Raw genomic sequence first — 21,564 nt, forward strand, 5'->3', positions numbered from 1 at the left:
AAAGATATAAACATCTGAATGCAGAGTTCTAAAGAATAGCTAGAAGAGATAAGAAAGCCTTCCTCAGCGATCAGTTCAAAGAAATAGAGGAAAACAACAGAATGGGAAAGACTAGAGATCTCTTCAAGAAAATTAGAGATACCAAGGGAACACTTCATGCAAAGATGGGCTCAATAAAGGACAGAAATGGTATGGACCTAACAGAAGCAGAAGATATTAAGAAGAGATGGCAAGAATACACAGGAGAACTGTACAAAAAAGATCTTCACGATCCAGATAATCACGATGGTGTGATCACTGACCTAGAGCCAGACATCCTGGAATGTGAAGTCAAGTGGGCCTTAGAAAGCATCACTACAAACAAAGCTAGTGGAGGTCCTGGAATTCCAGTGGAGCTATTTCAAATCCTGAAAGATGATGCTGTAAAAGTGTTACACTCAATATGCCAGCAAATTTGGAAAACTCAGCAGTGGCCACAGGACTGGAAAAGGTCAGTTTTCATTCCAATCCCAAAGAAAAGCAATGCCAAAGAATGCTCAAACTACCACACAATTGCACTCATCTCACATGCTAGTAAAATAATGCTCAAAATTCTCCAAGCCAGGCTTCAGCAGTACGTGAACCGTGAACTTCCTGATGTCCAAGCTGGTTTTAGAAAAGGCAGAGGAACCACAGATCAAATTGCCAACATCCGCTGGATCATGGAAAAAGCAAGAGAGTTCCAGAAAAACATCTATTTCTGCTTTATTGACTATGCCAAAGCCTTTGACTGTGTGAATCACAATAAACTGTGGAAAATTCTGAAAGAGATGGGAATACCAGACCACCTGACCTGCCTCTTAAGAAACCTATATGCAGGTCAGGAAGCAACAGTTAGAACTGGACATGGAACAACAGACTGGTTCCAAATAGGAAAAGGAGTACATCAAGGCTGTATATTGTCACCCTGCTTATTTAACTTCTATGCAGAGTACATCATGAGAAATGCTGGACTGGAAGAAACACAAGCTGGAATCAAGATTGCTGGGAGAAATATCAATAACCTCACATATGCAGATGACACCATCCTTATGGCACAAAGTGAAGAGGAACTCAAAAGCCTTCTGATGAAAGTGAAAGTGGAGAGTGAAAAAGTTAGCTTAAAGCTCAACATTCAGAAAACGAAGATCATGGCATCCGGTCCCACCACTTCATGGGAAATAGATGGGGAAACAGTGGAAACAGTGTCAGACTTTATTTTCTTGGGCTCCAAAATCACTGCAGATGGTGACTGCAGCCATGAAATTAAAAGACGCTTACTCCTTGGAAGGAAAGTTATGACCAACCTAGATAGCATATTCAAAAGCAGAGACATTACTTTGTCAACAAAGGTCCGTCTAGTCAAGGCTATGGTTTTTCCTGTGGTCATGTATGGATGTGAGAGTTGGACTGTGAAGAAAGCTGAGTGCTGAAGAATTGATGCTTTTGAACTGTGGTGTTGGAGAAGACTCTTGAGAGTCCCTTGGACTGCAAGGAGATCCAACCAGTCCATTCTGAAGGAGATCAGCCCTGGGATTTCTTTGGAAGGAATGATGCTAAAGCTGAAACTCCAGTACTTTGGCCACCTCATGCGAAGAGTTGACTCATTGGAAAAGACTCTGATGCTGGGAGGGATTGGGGGCAGGAGGAGAAGGGGACGACAGAGGATGAGATGGTTGGATGGCATCACTGACTCGATGGACGTAAGTCTGAGTGAACTCCAGGCGTTGGTGATAACAGGGAGGCCTGGCATGCTGCAATTCATGGGGTCGCAAAGAGTCGGAGATGACTGAGCAACTGAACTTAACTGAACTGATAGAAATACAAAAGACCCTCAATAGCTAGAATAATATTGAGAAAGAACAGAACTAGAGGTATCATGTTCCCTGACTTGAAACTATAATGCAAAGCTACAGCAATAGAACAGTATGGTTCTGGTATAAAAACAGTAAACAGACACATGGATCACTGCAGCAGAAGAGAGAGTCCTGAAACAAACCAACACACTTATGGTCAATTAATCTACTACAAAGGCAACAAGAATATATAGTAGAAAATTGGATAAAAGGCAGTCTTCATTAAGTGCTGTTGGGAAAATAGGACAGTTATATGTAAAAAAAATGAAACTTGAACATTTTCTAACACCATATACAAGAATAAACTCAAACTGGATTAAAGACCTACAGGTAAGACCAGAAATCATTAAACTCCTAGAAGAAAACAGACAAAAACTCTCTTTGACATAAATCATAACAGTATTGTTTGATCTTTCTTCCAAAGCAAAGGAAACAAAAGCAAACATAAGCAAATGAGATCTAATCAAGCTGAAAAGCTTTTGCATACCAAAGGAAACCTTCAACAACAACAAAAAGACAACCTATGGAATGGGAAAAAAATTTGCAAATGATATGACTGATAAGGGATTAATAATCAAAATACAAACAGCTCATAGAACTTGATATAAAAAGAAAACCCAATTTAAAAATAGAAAACCTGAATAAATCTTTTTCCATAGAATACATACAGATGGCAAATAGGCACTTGAAAAGATGCTCAACATTGTTAATCATCAGAGAAATGAAAATTAAAAATCACAAAGATATCATCTCACACCTATTAAGAATGGCCAACATAAAAAAAAAATTAACAAAAGTGGGCGAAGATGCAAGGAAGAACAAATCCTCAGACACTGTTTGTGGGAATGTAAATTGATGCAACCACTTTTGCAAACAGAATAGAGGTTTCTCAAAAAAAAAAAAAAAACCCCTAAAGTAGAACTATCATATGATACAGCAATTCCAGTCCTGGGTGTATATCCAGAAAAAAATGAAAATACTAATTCAAAAAGAGACATGCACCACAATGTTCACAGCAGCATTATTTACAATGCCCAAGATATGGAAACAACTTAAGTGTCCATCAACAGATGAACAGATAAAGAAGATGTGAATGGAATATTACTCAGCCATTAAAAGAATGAAATTTTGCCATCTGCAACAACAAGCATGGACTCGAAGGGTACTATGCTGAGTGGCATAAGTCAGACAAAGACAAATATTATATGATATCACATATATGTAGAATCTAAAAAATACAACTACTGAATATGCCAAAAAGGAAACAGAATCACAGATAAAGAGAACATGCTAGTGGTTACCACTGGGGAGGGGGAAAGGAAAAGGGGCAAGTTAGGGATGGGGGATTAAGAGGTATAAACTATTATATATAAAATAAATAAGCCACAAGGATATATTATAGATCATAGGGAATATAGCCAATATTTTATAATAACTATCAATGGAATATAACCTTTAAAATTGTGAATTACTATGCTGTACACCTGAAACATATAATTTTGTACATTAACTATATCCCAATAAAACTTTTTTCAACCAATGACATCAAATACTAAACATGCAGAGAAACTGGATCACTCATACACTGCTGGTGAGGATGTAAAATGTTACAGCCCTCTGGCAGTGTTTAGAAAACTGAACATGCAACTACCAAACAATCTAGCAATTGTACTTGAGCATTTGTCCTATGAAAATAAAAACACAAGTTCACATAAAAACCTGTACACTAATATTTACTGCAGCTTTATACATAATAGCCCCAAACAGGAAAAACTCAGATGTTCTTCAACAGGTTAAATAAATTGCAGTACATTTATATCATGGAATGCTACTCAGCAACACAAAGGAATTAACTACAAATATAAGCAACAATATGTGTAAAACTCCAGATAATTACACTGATTCAAAAAAAAAAAAAAAAACTAATCCCAAAGACTACATATTGCATAATCCCATTTTTAAAACATTCTTGAGGTGACAAAATTATTGGGAGACCAGATCACTGGTTGCTAGAGGTCATGAATTGGGGGTAGGATAGTGGAGGCACGTGAAAGCAGAGGTTGAGGTGAATGTAGCTATAAAAGGGCAACATGAGGAATCTTTGTTGTCACAGAATCCTTAACTGTGTCAGTGTCAATGTCTGGTTGTGATATCTAGTGGAGTTTTGCCAGATGTTACCATTGGAGCAAGTTGGGGGAAGGGTACATGAGATGTCTTGGTATTTCTCACAACTGCTTGTGAGTTTACAATGATCTTGAAATAAAAGGTTTGGTTTCAAAATAATAAAATATAAATAAAGCTGGTAATAAAATGCTAGAGATTAATCCACAGAGAAATTTCAATAAGCAATTTTAAGAAGTGTTGTCTTCATATACAAATTATACATGACATGACTATGTTTAGATTTAAATATACCTCCAAAGTATATTTACCCTAACACCTATTTTTCTAGAAAACTTCACCTTAGTAAATTCTGGGACTCTCTATGGCCAGGCAGCAAAAGTATTTTGGACTGCTGCTGCTGCTGCTGCTGCTAAGTCGCTTCAGTCGTGTCCGACTCCGTGTGACCCCATAGATGGAAGCCCACCAGGCTCCCCCATCCCTGGGATTCTCCAGGCAAGAACACTGGAGTGGGTTGCCATTTCCTTCTCCAATGCATGAAAGTGAAAAGTGAAAGGGAAGTCGCTCAGTCATGTCCAACTCCTAGCGACCCCATGGACTGCAGCCCACCAGGCTCCTCCATCCATGGGATTTTCCAGGCAAGAGTACTGGAGTGGGGTGCCATTGCCTTCTCCGGTATTTTGGACTACAAATTAACAAATACAGACTTTTCAATATTCATAGTTATTTTTTTTTTTAAGTTTTCCCTAATGAACTCTCTTGGGTCACAATATTAAGTGAACAGTCTCTTCAAAAATTATATAGCTTCTTATGTCTTTTGTAAGTTTCAAAACTACAATTGCTTAAAAAGACACATATACCCCCACACATATAGACATATCACTACTTTTTCAGGATAATAGCGCTAATGTTTCAATGATATTCTCTCCTTTTCCTCTACTTTAATTCAACACAAAATCTGATCCTAGCCACAGTGGCCCAAAATGACCTAGAAAATTAAGTTTATTTTCTCTGGCAATGACAACCTGTGCTTGGAAATATAAAACTGTTATTCTGAATAAATTTCAAAGTTCCAAAGTACTAAAATTACTGAAACAGGACAAAATGAGCTGTTGCTGGTAGGGAAAGGGATTGTTATCCCAGAAAGAACAGCCTGCTCTCCAGCCCTTGCACTGCCACTTCTGTATTATAAAATAAACAACTCTGGTCTCTTTATTTTACTTTGTGTCCTGTGATAATAAATATCTCCTGAGGCTAAAATCCCATTAAAAGTGCTCATTTTGTCACCATTAAAAAATAACAAGAGATCAGTTCTACTTTTGCAAAATAACTGAGTTTTCCACTGATTTGTTGAGGTTCTGACTTCTGTGTATATCTTCTAGCAAAAACAGCAAAAAGGAATATTACTCATTGTTCTTCTTTCTAAAAAGACTCCATATGTTTCTGAAATAGGTGCACATTCAGGAAGGGAAGAAATATATAATTATTATTTTGCTAATCTGTAAGTGTTTTAATTTTAATTGTGGCAATAAAATACTAAACACAAAGTGTACTATCATTACAAGTGCATTCTGCTTTCAGTCTGCTAGATGAAAATTCCAGCAAAGCTGCTACTTATTGGAAGTCAGAAACAGGCAGGAGTCAACTTTGTCTAGAGAGTATATTTAGAGATATAGTCTAAGTACATAAAGAAGTAAGCTGTAGAGTCCAGCAGCAGACAAAGGGGATGAGTATAGTCTTGCCTTCCAGCCCATTAGTCTGTTTGACATTTTCTGCTACTTGTGGAGATGGGAATCTGAAATGTGTTTATGCTCAGTCAGAAATTGTGATAAAAAAACAAAAAGATCTGGGAGTGGTTGTCAAAAGATTATCTTTTTCTTTCTTCCTTAAGATTTCCTAAGAAGATAAGACTAGTGGCAAGAGGATTTAACAATCTTCTCTTTCTAATAAGGTAATGGACTAACTAGAGCTTAGTATTATCGGTATTCTCCATACTTTTCCTTTGTTGGCCATCTCCCCCACCACATTTATATTCTCTTGCAACTCTTATCTACTGCTACCTATTTTACTAGTGTGTGTACAGTGTAGTACAGTCATTTCCATTTCCTTTATCATATATCTTTCGAGTAATTGATCAACCATCCTATTTCCATATTATACAGCAAAAGTACAGAAAGAAAAATACTTCCCTCACTTCTCTTTCCTGATTTCTACACTAACCTTTCTTGCCTACACACAGCAAAAAAAAGGAAATACAGCAGGGGCTTCTCTAGAAAGAAGCCATTAGTGTTAGTCACTCAGTCCTGTCTGACTTTTCGCAACCCCATGGACTGTAGCCTGCCAGGCTTCTCTGTCTATGGGATTTTCCAGGCAAGAATACTGGAGTGGGTTGCCATTTCCTTTTCCAGGGGATCTTCCTGACCCAGGGATCGAACCCAGATGTCCCGCATTGCAGGAAGATTCTTTACCATCTGAGTCACCAGGGAATCCCCTAGAAAGAAGAGCCAGCATAAAAACTAACGTAAAAAGTTAACAAAAGAACAAGAAAAAAAGCCTCTAAAAGTCTTCTGTGTCACTGTACACTGATCCACCCATCCTCATTCTTATCCCATAAAGAAATATAGCACAATTTCCAAGTCATTATGAAAGCCTAAGATTTGTTTTATCTTAATAATGAAATCCCTGGTGGCTCAGATGCTAAAGCATCTGCCTACAATGTGGGAGACCTGGATTCTAGCCCTGTGTCAGGAAGATCCTCTGGAGAAGGAAATGGCAACCCACTCCAGTACTCTTGCCTGGAAAATCCCATGGACAAAAGAGCCTAGTAAGCTACAGTCCACGGGGTTGCAAAGAATCAGACATGACTGAGCGACTAAACTTTAATAATGAAATGGTTCTGATCTGAAGTACTCTTATTACTATTATAAGCTTATATATCTGTTTAATGTGCTTGCATATAGAATAATGTATGCAAGCTGACTAAATAAATATGCTTTAACCAGTTACATTATGGACAATCTAGAGGAATCAAATATTAGGTAAGAAAACGAGTAACTGACATTCCCAAAACAACCTCTAACAGGCTGTGGGATGCATGTGCATACTTTTGGTTGCTTTATAATCAAGTACCCAAAACAGTGTCTGGCACACTACAGGCACTTGATAAATACTTGTCGTACAAGTGTATCTAACTTCAGTCTGAAAAAGTGCAAAGATGCACTTTACAGGCTAAGCATTCAGCAGACCAAGGGCTACAATCAACTCATTTGTCCAGGGCCTTAGGCAGCTAAGCTACTCCTGGCCTCCCCACCTCTCTGCATTAAACAGACAGCTCCCTGTCATTTAAGATTTGAGAATATATGTGTATTTAAAAATGATTGGTTTTAGCATTTTTAAAAAATTTACTTATATAAGTACCTTAAACAAGAAAAAAACCACATTCTTCAACTTATTAAAAACTCTGTTAAAGACATACTCTTTCATGCATTTAAAACACTGAAGTTGTTAAACATTCTCTACCCTGGCCAGTATTTTTTCTTACCAGTGAGCTTTTGTTCACTTAGCCCAGAATAACCTTTTCCCTGTCTGTCTCTAGGAGTACTTCGCTTTCAAGGGCCAATTCCAGTTCTATTTCCTGCATAAAGATCCTCCCTTGACCATCATGATACTCAAGGATTCCTCTTCCCACTTTCTCTATTTTCAGAAAAGATAGTATCTTACATGACATTTAAATCAAACATTGTCTTTAGGGTCTTTTTTTTTTTTCATGTCATTATATATCTGCTTCCTAATAGATGACTGGTATCTGAGTATGGGTATTGTTTCTTGCAGATTGTTTTGTTTCTTTTTATGTCTACCACACCAGCTAGTAGTACATGGAAAGAAATCATCTGAGAGAGTGTGAGGACACTCCATGTATTCAAACACATCTAGGTACCATTTCTCAGGTAAGCATAGCATAGCTGAGCTCTCTGAACTTTCTCTTACATCTAACTTTAAAGGTGAAGTGAATTAAATGCAATGGTATAAAAGGTTTTTTATGGTAACTGGACTTCCCTTCTAGGACCTGCTAGACTGCAGTTTATATAAATCTAAAGGACATGCAGTAGAAGTAACCATCAAGTTAAATCAATGGCATGATTAATGCTAACAGGCATTACACGCATAAAAGATAAAAATATACCTGAGAGCTGACTGCAGTTTTTAATTAAAAACTAATGGACTGTGATTAATCTTAAACTGACTATAGATTTACCTTAAAAACTGAATGATAAATGAAAGTTAAGGTTTGAGGTTTTAATTCGTAATTTGTTAATCAATTTCAAAGAGATATTTTTAATTATGCTGTTAGCAATGTATGCATTGCCACAGTAAATATGGGAGAAATGATTTTGTCTGAGGACAGATATAAATTAACAGGTAGGAAAATAGCATAGCAATGGTGAAAAGAATTGATTGTTAACCAGATTAAATGAGTTGATATCTATAAAAGGCCTTAAAACATGGTAAAAGATAAGAATTAAGGTGAAACTGAAATAGACCCTTTTAGAGAGACACTCTTAAAATTTCTACATCATAAAAAGTTACAAACTAGGACTTCCAGGTGCCACAATGGATAAGAATCCACCTGCCAATGCAGAGGACATGGGTCTTCCTGATCCAGGAAGATTCCACATGTTGCGGAGCAACTAAGCCCGTGTGCCACAACTACTGAAATCTGTGTGCTCTAGGGCCTGCAACAAAGAGTAGCCCCCACTCCCTGCAACTAGAGAAAGCCCTTGAACACCAATGAAGACGCAGCACAGACATGAATAAATAAAAATTATTTTTTTAAAAGTTACAAACTAAAATTTTTTGTCCTTGGAAGAAAAGTTATGACCAACCTAGACAGCATATTAAAAAGCAGAGACATTACTTTGTCAACAAAGGTCTGTCTAGTCAAAGCTTTGGTTTTTCCAGTAGTCATGTATGGATGCGAGAGTTGGACTATAAAGAAAGCTGAGTGCCGAAGAATTGATGGTTTTGAACTGTGGTGTTGGACAAGACTCTTGAGAGTCCCTTGGACTGAAAGGAGACCCAACCAGTCCATCCTAAAGGAGATCAGTCCTGAATATTCATTGGAAGGACTGATGTTGAAGCTGAAGTTCCAATACTTTGGCCACCTGATGTGAAGAACTAACTCATTTGAAAAGACCCTGATGCTGGGAAAGATTGAAGGAGGGAGGAGAAGGGGATGACAGAGTATGAGATGGTTGGATGGTATCACCGACTCAATGGACAGGAGTTTGAGTAAGTTCCAGGAGTTGGCGATAGACAGGGAGGCCTGGCGTGCTTCAGTCCATGGGGTCACAAAGAGTCCGACGTGACTGAGCAACTGAACTGAACTGAAAATTTCTGTAGTGGTTTACTATTAATTATTTGTTTTGCAAATACATAATAAGGATTACTTAACATTTGAAACGGACCCATTTATGTCTTTTATTTTCTGAAAAGCTGCTAGATAAATATCTAAGTATAGTATTTGGCCATTGTTGAAGCCCTTACAAGGGCTCCAAAAACACCTGGTCAAATACCATGCCAGAATTATATATCCAGCTTCTTTCACAGGCTGAACATTTTTGGCACTGAAGTGAATTCTACAGTTTTGACTATTATAATTATTCCCTTCCCCACTCCACCAATTCACTGCAGATCCCCTGACTAAAACAAATATAAAACCTCTGAATGCATTCTCCCATGTTTTAGAATTAACTGTTAAAATTCTAATGTTGTGCTATAATAACATAGTAACATACCTTTTGGATTTCTTCAGGTAATGCATGCATGGGAACATGACGATCCATAATTTCCCAAAATATACTGAAGGAGCTTTGAAGTAAAATAATCTAAAAACATTGATGGTGATAATTAGTATTAAAACAATATGAAGAAAATTTTAATAAGATCAATTCCTACAAGTTTTGGGAATCAATGGGTATAACTATTTTCACAGATGTTTGTTTCATCAACTCAATGTTAAAAGCTACAAATGAGGTTTTCTCATGTGGTTATTAGGCCAACAGAACAGGAAGGACCTAGAGAGACTACTGAATTAAAAATAACATTTTCTTTCTTTGGAACTTTATAATTGTAACTTCTGTAGTGGCTTACAACTAGTTATTTGTTTTGCAAATACAGATTAAGGATCACAAAATTTTAAACAGATCCATTTATTTCATTTAAAAGAAAAGTTTTTCGCCTGAAAAGCTGCTGGAAAAAATATCTATAGAATAGTTTAGCAGATAAAAGAAAGCAACTGTGACATTAATGCTGGTTTAAATCAAGTACAGGAAAAAATATTTAGAGTTATCAAGTTAAATATGATAGGCAAGCACTGAACAGAAAAGTCACTAAAGCATAAGAAGCCAAGTGCCAATTTTACCAAAAGTGGACATTTATATAATTTTTACGCAGATGTTTTACTTTTAATAATTTTCATTTTATAATAAAACAATTCAATATAAAACTCTATCACTACTTTCATAAAACCACACAAGATTAATGAAGGTGCACTTAGAGTTCTTTTTTTTAATGTTTCCCAAATAAGGAGAAAGAATAAACTGTCCAGTTTCAGGAGTGAGAGATGTTCATTCATATGTATGGGTATATACAGATACATATATATATACACACATATAAATGGGAAGTGAAGGGGGACAGCAGAGTAAGATAATATAGGCACAATTCCACAGCAGGAAAGACGTGAGGGTCAGGAGCTGTAGACAAGGAACAATCTAGACGTTCCAGGAAAAAAATGTCTTATCTTCCTCATGGGAATGGGGAATTAGCAAAGGCTTCCTGAGGAGGTGAGTGAGGAGGTTTACATTTGATCTGGACAAGATTTTGACAAACAGAGACTAAACAGGCATAGTACTCTATCAGAAAAAGTAACCCCAGCCACACAGCAAGATGTCAAGAAAACTGTAATTGACAAAAGTTCCTGTTTTTTTTAATTGTCTAAGTATTGGTGGAAGGATGGATTTCCAATCCCCCTTGTTAGCAAAGTTCCATGTTTAATGAGCTGCTGTTTAAAATAAATAACTAATGGGCTGTCTTCCAACCTAAAGATAAAGGTAATACAATGTGTATGGACAGAGAGAGTAAAGTTAACTGATGTAGTGAACATTGGCCCACATGGCCAAGTACATAATAATCTGATGTTTGGCAGACTGTCACAGTGATGTGGCAAGAGCTCATTATTCACAGAAAGCTCATTATTCTCATTCCTGTCATTTTACAGTGAGCTCACCATCAGTAAAATAATATGGCTTCATCTTAATGAAACTCTATTGTGAGCAGAATTTTTCCTAAAATTACCAACTAAATTTCCTTTTTAAAATTTCACACCTAAATGTATTTGAGAGCATGAATCTAGTGGCACAGTATCGTTACTGTAAATCTATTCCAATTTTGTGGCCTTACTATACTGAGTGGGAAAAATTGGTAGGTGTGATTACGGAGGAAAAAATTTTAAATCCTGCCATCCAGAAAATTTCCCCACAATGCAGAAAGCAGTTTTATTATCACATAAGCATTTAACTAAACTGTGAGGCACAGCTAATCTAATAAGATTACAAACACAGAAAGAAATCCCACTTTTTAATATAGCCAAGCAGATACACTCCACTACATACATGTTCTCAAGATAAAAGATTAAAAAAAAAAAAAGATAAAAGATAATTTGTCCTCAACAGAGCTTGCCATACTCTATTTCATAGTTTGTTTTAAATTCACCTGGTAATTGAAGTGCTAGCTAACAGCGTTTGTTCAAATGAATACATATCTCTAGACAAAGCACTTGGTTACTAGAAGCACTAAACTCCCAAAGTAATATGGAGATATGGGCCCTGTTTCCCTTGATGTTTACATTTTAAAGAAATGGCTCCCCAGTCCTCCAGAAAAATATTCTGGGTCTTCAAAAGATTTGCATACATACATGTTGAAGGAACAGAGGAAGCACACAGCCATAAGAAGTTTCCCAAGAAAGGGATGGGAGAGGTCTCTTTCCCTTTAACAAAAGGGGGAAAAAAGGTTTTTTTTTTAACTTTTAATTTACTTTCATTATTTTGCTTTTTTCTTTTTAAATCAAAGAGGCCCTTTTATTCTCTCACATTACACACTTTCTCGACTCTTCTTCGACATGAGGTGCGGTGATAACCAGCGGTAGCCGCGTAGGTATTTGTGAACCTGCTCTGACAGGATTACAAGGAAGATGTCAAAAATACAGACCCGTCCCTAGTCGTTCACTTCCGATTCCCTGCATGACACCAGTGTCACGCTGGGCCATTAACTCACGTTCAGCTTTCAGGCCCTTCCCTAAAGAACTATTTCTTTAGTGTGAATCACCACAGATGAGGTCAAGGTCAGGTGAAGAGGGAGTTCACGTCTTGAGACATTATGAAGGGGCAGGATTTTCCAAATAGAAACTAACTGCAAGTACAGCCAAAATCGGCTTGCAAGGGTTTTGAAATCTGTCCCTTTATAACCCCGTTCCCTCGGGACCCGCGGAGGCGGGAAGAAGAAAAGGTGCGGGAATGAGGCCTATCCTGGCCACGCTCTCAAAGAAGAGGGCGCCCAGCCGGACGGGCTCGCGAAGACTCGACAGAGGCAGCAGCCGGGGTCAGGGGCAAGGCGCGGGGCCCATTCTCCGGGCGCGGCACCACGGCTCGGCTTTCCGGCTCTGCCCCCGGGGTGCCAGCACGCCTCTTCTTCGGAAGTGCGCGCCGGGACCAGGTCATTCCGGGGCTCAAGAAAGCCTTTCCTTGTCTCTCTCACCTATACTTCGATTCCGCCGGGGGCAAAAGGCTTTCCTGGTCTCCCAGGAGACCGTGCTGCACGTCAGCCTGACGTCAAGGCGCGGTGACGTCACGACACACGCCGCTCGCCAACGCGGAAACAGGACACCCCTGCGCCGCCCCGGGCCAAGTCCTGGGCGGAAGCTTGAAGTCTCCTGGCTGGGGTCAAAGAACGGGCTTAGCAATACGCTGGGTACTGTGAGTGGGAGGCAAGGGATGCTAAGGGCGAGGCAGAGGAGGGCCGGCTGGAGTCGTGGGGGCGGCTGCAGGGATGGAGGGAGACATTTCTAGCCCAGAGGCGGGTTGGAATGACGGTGGCAGAGGTGGAGGACAAAGTCGGTCTACCTCTCACCCCTCAGTGGAGTCGCAAAGAGTCGGACATGACTGAACGGCTGAACTGACTGTGACCCTTTATTACAATTTTTCTTCTGTTAATTTTTCTCAGGGGTCATTGACCCCTGATATAGAGAAGAAAAAACAAATTCTTACTAGTTTTTGGAGTCTATATAAAGTGATAACCTAGGGCTTTCCACGTGGTTCACACAACTTTGTGTTGTCATGTTAACATTTCAGTTCAGTCGCTAACTCGTGTCCAACTCTATTGGACTGCAGCACGCCAGGCCTCCCTGTCCATCACCAACTCCCAGAGTTTACTCAAGGTCATGTCGATTGAGTTGGTGATGCCATCCAACTGTGCTGCGGTTCATGGGGTGGCAAAGAGTCGGACATGACTGAGCGACTGAAGTGAACTAGGAGTTCAAATGTTTTGTCATCTGTTCAGCAATAAATTGTATACTAAATTCTTTTTAGCCATGAGAATATGATTGAACAAAATTTCCAATGAGACAAGTTAGGCCTTGAAGAAATAAACATCTACTTTCAAATATTCAAAGTCAAGCTCTACAATGAACCCTTTGATGATTGTAAACGTGTACTCTTGTGGCCTGTTCATTACTGATAAGAGCTTCACCCAAAAATGTACTGTGTGCCAAATATGTTAATATTTATCATATGAATATATTGATTTTTAATTGAGATATAACTGAAATACATTAGTTCCAGGTATCCAACAAAATGATTCAATATTTGTTTATATTGTAAAATAAAGGCAATAAGTCTAGTTAACATCCATCACCACACATAAATACAATTTTTTTTTCTTATGATGAGTGCTTTTAAGATATGCTCTCTTAGTTTCTTTCAAAATAAACAGTACAGTATTATTCACTATAGTCACAGTGCTGAAACACTACATCCACAGGACTTATTTTCATGAATATATTTTAAAACACAAAAAGAATAAAGCTTTAACAGTACTCATTTAATACTTTTAATGAATTTGATGCTCAAAATTATTGTACTGACAGTTCTTTAACCTTAGCATCCAACATCTAGCCTATAACAAATATCAATGAAATCAGACTGAAAATTGATAATTGCCTTATACACTTTAAAAACTTTTTAAAGAACTTGCTTTTTTAATGAAATTATTACTTATTTCTGAGATTTCCATAGATTCTAATGAAGCGTCTAACATTTGTTTTGATAAGTGATTGGCAGCAGTGATTTCATTCTATCTTTATAGAGATGAAGTTCATGTTTCTGTACCTATAATTTTAGGTAACTATGGAATTTATAAGACTCAAGTTAGAGTAATTTTCCTGTCATTTTTTTTTTTTTTTACATCTCTAGTAATAGGATATTTTAATGCCATTAAATCAGGAGTTGTGAATCATCTGAAAAGTATTTTCCTATGAACTACTGATAAAAAAAATCAAACATTACTATCAAACATGTGAAAAAGATGAATCATAGTAGCCCTGGTTTGCAAGGGTATAGAGAAACTAGCACTCTTTTTTAATTTGTATTTTTGGCTGTGTTGTCTTCGTTGTAGCATGCAGGCTTTCTCTAGTTACAGAATGCACTCTACAAATAACCCAGCATGTGTGATCTTAGTTCCCCAACCAGGGGTTAAACCCACACCTCCTGCATTGGAAGGCAGATTCTTAACCACTGGACCATCAGGGAAGTCCCACAATTAGCACTCTTAAACACTGCTTTAAGATTGAAAAATTAATACATTATGTTTTAAACACCTTGAAATGTTCAAAACTATTATAGTGGGCACCTGATTCTCCCTTCTTCCTTTTGTTCAGGAATCCAGACTTCATCATCCTCCCCTCTGCACCCTCTACCCATAGGCACACATGAATCAGCCCAACTTCAGGAATGATTAGGTCAATTCTGCTGACCACTTTCCCTTTACCAGTGATTTAAATTAGGAATGGGCCTATGACCCACTTCTGACCAGACTCCAAGGGAAGTCGGCTATAAGCTTCTGAAAAATTCTTCCTTATTAGCACAAATACTTAAGGTTCATCACAGTCTTGCTTCTAATGTTTAAAAATCTGAAGTATCAAAATAAAATAAATTATCAAAGAAGAAGATTGTGCGGCTGTTAAAATGATGATGTAGTTTATTGGTGGTGAATGTCCCAATGGATTCTATTCCTTTTTTTATGAAAAAAGGCAAGTTACAAATAGTATTATAAATTTTTAAAATGTATTCCAAATAGCATTCTAAGTGTGTGTGTGTGTGTGTGTGTGTGTGTGTGTGTGTGTATACACACCTTATTACTATCAATGTATATTCTATTAGGATATTAAAGGTACCTCACAGAATCAGCAGAAGAGCTAAATAACCAAGCTTCAAGAAAACAGGAAACAGGACTGCTTTGAGAACTTTAGGAACTCTAAAAAGCCATAGAAAGTCTCAACCCTTTGAATCTACCACTTAACTCAAAGTTGGTTCCTTTCTCTTTTACAGTCTCTGTCGGTGGCAGGGCAGTGGTGGCTGATAACCATTTTGAAACCAAGAGGAAATGAGACTTTTATTCCCAACCTCCAGTTAGAAAAATTCCAGGAAATGACTGTTTAGCACACCTTGAGTTATACCCCAATCCCTTGATCAAATCACTGAAACCAGGAGGAGTCAGGTACCAGTCTCCTAACCAATTGTGGTTCCCAGGGAGGCCAGGCTATACAGGATGGTACCTCCCTTTCTAATTACACGTCTAGAAGAGAAGAGAGAGAAGAATCTGAGAAGGGGCAGTTCTGTCCTAGAAGAAAGGAAGAGTGCCAGGAGTGCAAGGCAAATCAAATAAATGTTCTTACCTACAGAAGGGAGAATCTGAGTTAACTGGGAGAATATTTTAAAATTAAAGTGAATCTTGCTATCCTTCCACATGTAGTAAGTTGAAAGGTGAACATATGTATTCTGAAAGAGCCTTCTGGGAGTTTATGTAGGTACCCTAACCCCGGAGAAGCCCCTCTTACATGAGGGTGTGCTGCTTGTGTAACGAAAGCGAGGATGAAACTAGGCACCACTGGCCCAAAGGTAATAATAGGGAAATAAACAAAAGTGTAGATCCACCAAATGAAATTTTAAACAAATAAGCTAATATGTAATTTTTTCAGCCGACCCAAGTGGTTTTATGTGTTCAGCTATCTTGGTGTCAATATTTTTGACAAACATTTGAATTATATAAACATATCTGAATGAAAAAAAAAAATTCCCCCCACATGGTCTTTAGAAGGAAGTTGAATTGTGGTGTCCTGTAAAGTCAGTTGTTTTTTTTTTCTTTTTCAAATATCCTTGGACTCTTGAGTCACCATGCAAGAGGTCTCTCCCGTTTGTACGCCATTAAAACCAGGCATCTCTCTCTCCTTGCAAAATAAAGCACTGGCAAGAACGCTTCTAGGAGGAATGATAGTTGCCCAGCATCACGACTCTGTTATTAATCTTTGTGCAGAGTGCACAAAACTTGCGTCCCAAAGCCGCCGTCCTCGCTCTGGTTCCTTCCTGTATAAGCATGTCACACGAACGCACCTGTGTGCCCGAGCCTCAAAATGTAAAGCTTTCCTTGGAAAGCTTCCCCGGAACGACTGCTTATTGATAGAGCAGCTCTGGTTCCCAGTTCGTTTAATACATCCTGTCTGAGCGGGTTTTATTACTGAATGTTACCCAGGTTCCGATAACAAGGAGACGCCGTGTCCTCCCGGGTGAACTCACTCCCTGTCCCAGAAATATAGCGTGACTCTCCTCCCCGCTGCGGTTGTAAAAGTGGAAACCCGGCACCGCCCTCCTGCACCTGCGCTCCCGCCCCGCGGCAGCGGCGACGAGCCTGGCTGGGAGGGCTGCCCGGGGCACGAAGTGCGTGCGGCCGCCGGGCGGCGGGTCACGCAACCCCGCGGCCCCGCCCCCGCTGCCTGCGCTCGCCGCTTCCGCGCTAACCCGGGCTTCCTGGCGGGCCCTGCGTCCGCCTCGCGTGCCGGCCCGGCCGCCTAATCCCGTGAGGAATCCCTGATTCCGCCCGGCCCCCGCCGCCAACTTAAGCCCGAGCGGCTAATGCCCTCATTTTAACCCCGAAAAGTACCCAGCTCCGCTGCTGTAAGGCAAAGAGCTCGGGCGGCGGGACGAGGGCGAAGGGGAACGCGGTCAAGGAGTCACGAGTCGGCTCCGCGGACCGTTCTCGGCTTCCTGAGCGGCCCCGACGCTTGCTCGCCGCCTGCCTTGCAACCACAGCGGCCTGGAGGCCTTGCACCCTCCCGGTGTTGTGCCCCGGGAAGAGGGTCCCGCGCCCTCCACCCCTAGTACCCCACCGCAGCCCTTTCTGCCGGGAACTCAGGGCGCACGGGAGTCAAGTGGCGCTGCCAGGCGACTGACCCGGTTGACCGGCGCCTTCCCCACACTAAGGGGGTTGGCAGCTGTGTGTTAGGGGGTGGTGAGAGAAGGGCCCTCCGAGGCTGAAAAGAGCGAAGGCTACCGCCTGGGAGGTCAAGTTATTTGTTGACGTCCGGGGGCCGTCTTCCTGCAGCCGGAGAACGCCGGCGGCGTGGTGACGGGCAGGCTGGGCCTCCGAGCGGCGGTGGGGCGCGTCCGCACGCAGGCTCCGGGGTGGGCGCAGCCCCGGCGCCTCTCACGCTACGCCGCGTGCAGGCGAAGCAGCGCGTGTCGTGACGAGCGGCGATGAGCTCAGGCAGTTACCACAGCGTCGGGCTGGGAAGTGCAGCCTGTCACGCAGCCCGGCCTCGGCTGCGCGCCCGCCCTGCCTCGGCGGCCTGGCCGCACCGCCCCTCACGCCAGCTCCGGCAGAGGGAGCTGAGGGTGAATCAGCCCCTTCTAGGGGACGGGGAGCCAGAGAAGAACATCGTGGAGAATGCAGCTTGCACACTTAGGGGGCTGGATTCCTCGATCAAACCGGTTTGCGAGGCACACACTGATAATGACCTCTGTGAATCACTTGTTCTATACTTTGCCCAGTAGGTAACTGTCTAAAAACCACTGTAACACGGGAACTCAAAGGTCAGTAAAATGTGCCTTTAAGTTGCTTACATTACTTTGTTCAACAGGCAGTGCACACGGCTTGCATATGCATGCATTGGAATACACATTTAATTTATACAGTCAAGTCTGGAGGCATGGTCTGGCAAGAGCGATAATTGTGGATTCAGTACGAGAGTCAGAGTACAAACAGTATGATTACCTAAAAGGACAAATGAACTGAAAAAAAATTGCGACCATGACACGAGGAAGCCATTACATTCATCATTTCATGGTTTTGAACATCTTGTACCAACTCAGCTACAACACACAGCGGAAACTTATAATTAGACACAGAAATCGCCAAGTATTTAGTTGCACCAGGCAAACATTAAAAAAAAAACAACAAAAAAGGCCTTATGTTATAGACACATGATTAACATCCATACTTAAGAGAGAAGTGATCTTTAAATTTTTTTGTATTTCGGTCATTTCCTCAGTATACATGTGACTCGCTGGTAGGTATGTCTCTATGAAACAATTAGGATTAATCACCATGTGCAGAAAAATTTTAAATGTTTGTCATGACAATTTTTTTTAACATATTGTAATGTTCATATGCTGCAAGTTCAGTGAGGAAGTAGGGACTCGAGCCTAAGTGCTTCCCAAAGGGCATCAAGTGAATGTTTTGAATGAAGAAAGGAATGAGTGAATGAATGAATGTGTACTCAATCCTCTGAGGGTTAGAGCCCTACACTAAAGTATCTTGAGTGAGTAATACAGCCCTGCCATTGACTCATGTGTGATCCTGGTTTGATGAAAATAATGCTTATAGCATACCTGTTTCACCAGATGTGTGGGGAGGACTATACCTTACTCACCAAAGGTGCTTTGAAATCTTTGGTGGAAGGTGATACATTCAATTATAAATAATACACTGTGATTATGCAACCCCATATATAAAATTACAAAGTAAAAAGTAATGTTTATAAGCATCTTTGCCACCAACTTTTTGTTTGTACTTAGTCTATCAAGCGGGCTTCCCTGTTCTGACAGTCAAGAAGAATCTGCTTGCATTGCTGGAGAACTGGGTTCGATCGCGGGGTCCAGAAGATCCCCTGGAGAAGGGAATGGCAACCCACTCCAGTATTCTTGCCAGGAGAATTCCATGAACAGAGGAACCTGGTGGGCTTCAGTCCATGGATTCACAAAGAGTCAGACATGACTGGGCGACTAACACTTTCACACATTTCACAGTCTTATCAAGCACTGAACTATATATAGGCTGCATCCTTATATAAAATGTTTGGCTTGTAGACATTTTATTGTTGGTAATGTTCAAGAGATGTTTTAAATAATTGGTATTTGAGTAGTATTTGTGGTGATGTTATTTTATAAGCGAGTTGAGACCTCTGGCCTATGACGTGCCTAAGAGAAAACTAATTTTGATGACTTTCTAATTTGATCTGTGGAATCTTGAAAGCAAGATAACTCTTGCTTCCTAATGCTCAGTGACTGAATGTTTAGGATTTGAGATATATTTAATCAACATATTAAGGGACCTACTGTGTTTCAGGTATGGCTCTAGGTGTTGGGGACAGAGCAGTAACCAATTTTTAAATGTTTTTGCCTCTGTTTAAATGCAGACCACCTTAGGAATAGGAATATAATATGTACATCTTTGTGTACATGTAAAACCTGCTCCTCATCTCAACTTTTAGAAGAAATCTCCTGAGAGGAAAGGAGTCACCATAAAATGGTAAATAGTTTTAAGTTGAATCAGAAGGCAGATACCATACTTAAACAACCTCTCCTATTTAGAGATTCATAAGACAGAACCACCCAGGACTGCCTGTTTTCCATTATTCTTCATATCAAATTTGACTTCATCTTTCTCAGTGCTCTCATCTATGATTGGAAGGCTCTGATACCCTTTCTGCCAGGCCACCATATACATGTGCAGTTTGTTGACTGCATAATGGTGCCTGGCAGAGGAGGTGGGTAGGCTTTGAACTCCATCCTCTAACTTTACCTGCTAAGATACATGTCACCCACCTCAGGAAGTAGTGTTTTTTTTTAAAAATTTGAACAAAGTACCATAAGGCTCAGGGGCTCTCTGTTCTTCCGAGTTCTTAGGCACCTAGCTCTCATCTGCCCTTCGACATGTATTTTCTTACTATATTTAATAGCACTACTCTGTTATGAGTCTCCAGACAGGGAGCACTGGGGGATGGGAAGAAGCCATGGCTGAAGGAGAAATGAACCAACTCCTGTCAGCTTCCGTGTGTGCTGCATGCTAGCTCGCTTCAATCGTGACCGATTCTTTGCAACCTATGGACTGGAGCCCACCAGGCTCCCCTGTCCATAGGATTCTCCAGGAAAAAATACTGTAGTGGGTTGCCATGCCCTCCTCCAGGGAATCCTCTCAATCCAGGGATTGAACCCCTGTCTCCCGCATTGGCAGGCAGATTCTCTACCACTAGAGCCACCTAGGAAGCCCTGTCTGCTTCCAAGATGACCAATTAATATCTGGATCAATGACGATTAGCTGAGGCAGGAACGCTGTAGGAAATGTTTTGCAGCAAAACAGAAACAGTGCTGGAGAAACAACCTGACTTTTCCATTTTAGCAAACTGAAAGAACAGTCAACGTGCAACAGTTTGCTTAGTACTGCATTGCAACCCAAGGGCACAATGCCATCAGGCAACATGGCTCAACCTTTTGGCTGAGCTCATTTGTTGGATTTGATATCAGATGATTTGACATAGGCCATATGTCCTGCTGAACCCTGGGCACAGCCTTGCTATTAGCCTTTTCATTATCCGTTGCTAACTTCCCTGTCTGTTGACAGTACTTCACTGTTGCAAACAATGAATGGTAGAGACCACAGTCAAGATGTAGTGACCTGATTAGTCCAGACTCCTGCAGGGGAAGACGTGCAAATAGATAAGCCCCAACAGGACCTGAAGAACCTTGTGGTTTTGAAATCTTGGGTGGATGGGTCCCGCCCTGTATACGCCTTAAATCTTCTGGTACTTTGAAGGTATAATTATTGCTCAGCAACTCCTGGGATGAGTTAATTAGATCTTTGTATGGTTTGATTATAAAAAACTTACTAAAATGTGCAAATGTGTGCACAATGTAGATATATTTTTAAAACATGGAATTTTATGTTTTTAAAACACGTAAGAGCATAAAAATAATCCAACTGCATTAAAATCTTTTAAAATATAGTCTTTTTCTAATAATAGTTAAGCAGATAGTTTTGTATTAATAGTTTTAACATATAGAAATGTTAAAGCAAATGCAACATATTAAGGAATGTGATTACTCAGAGGAATACAATTTATCATTTCACATATCAAGTAAAAATTCCTAGGATATTTCTTAAATTATTTAACAATTATTTACAA

General features: G+C 40.2%; 1 protein-coding gene and 1 long non-coding RNA gene across 3 annotated transcripts in view; one reads left to right on the forward strand and one right to left on the reverse strand.

Annotated features, from left to right (window-relative positions):
- The window catches only part of LEKR1 (leucine, glutamate and lysine rich 1), a 213,809-nt gene extending 203,955 nt beyond the window's left edge, over positions 1 to 9,854 (reverse strand). Inside the window, exon 1 of the mRNA XM_027542832.1 lies at positions 9,791 to 9,854. Within this exon, the coding sequence (XP_027398633.1) occupies positions 9,791 to 9,838 (48 nt within the window). The 5' untranslated portion in view covers positions 9,839 to 9,854. The remainder of the gene's footprint in view (positions 1 to 9,790) is intronic.
- Positions 9,855 to 13,513: 3,659 nt separating this feature from the next.
- LOC113893125 overlaps positions 13,514 to 21,564 on the forward strand; it is a 42,634-nt gene continuing 34,583 nt past the window's right edge. Inside the window, exons 1-2 of one of the 2 annotated variants that reach the window (XR_003511230.1) lie at positions 13,514 to 18,193; positions 19,798 to 19,910. This is a non-coding gene — a long non-coding RNA (uncharacterized LOC113893125). The remainder of the gene's footprint in view (positions 18,194 to 19,797; positions 19,911 to 21,564) is intronic. The other variant, XR_003511231.1, reaches the window with a different exon arrangement.

This window comes from Bos indicus x Bos taurus, chromosome 1 (genome assembly GCF_003369695.1).
Source record: "Bos indicus x Bos taurus breed Angus x Brahman F1 hybrid chromosome 1, Bos_hybrid_MaternalHap_v2.0, whole genome shotgun sequence".
NCBI lineage: Eukaryota > Metazoa > Chordata > Mammalia > Artiodactyla > Bovidae > Bos > Bos indicus x Bos taurus.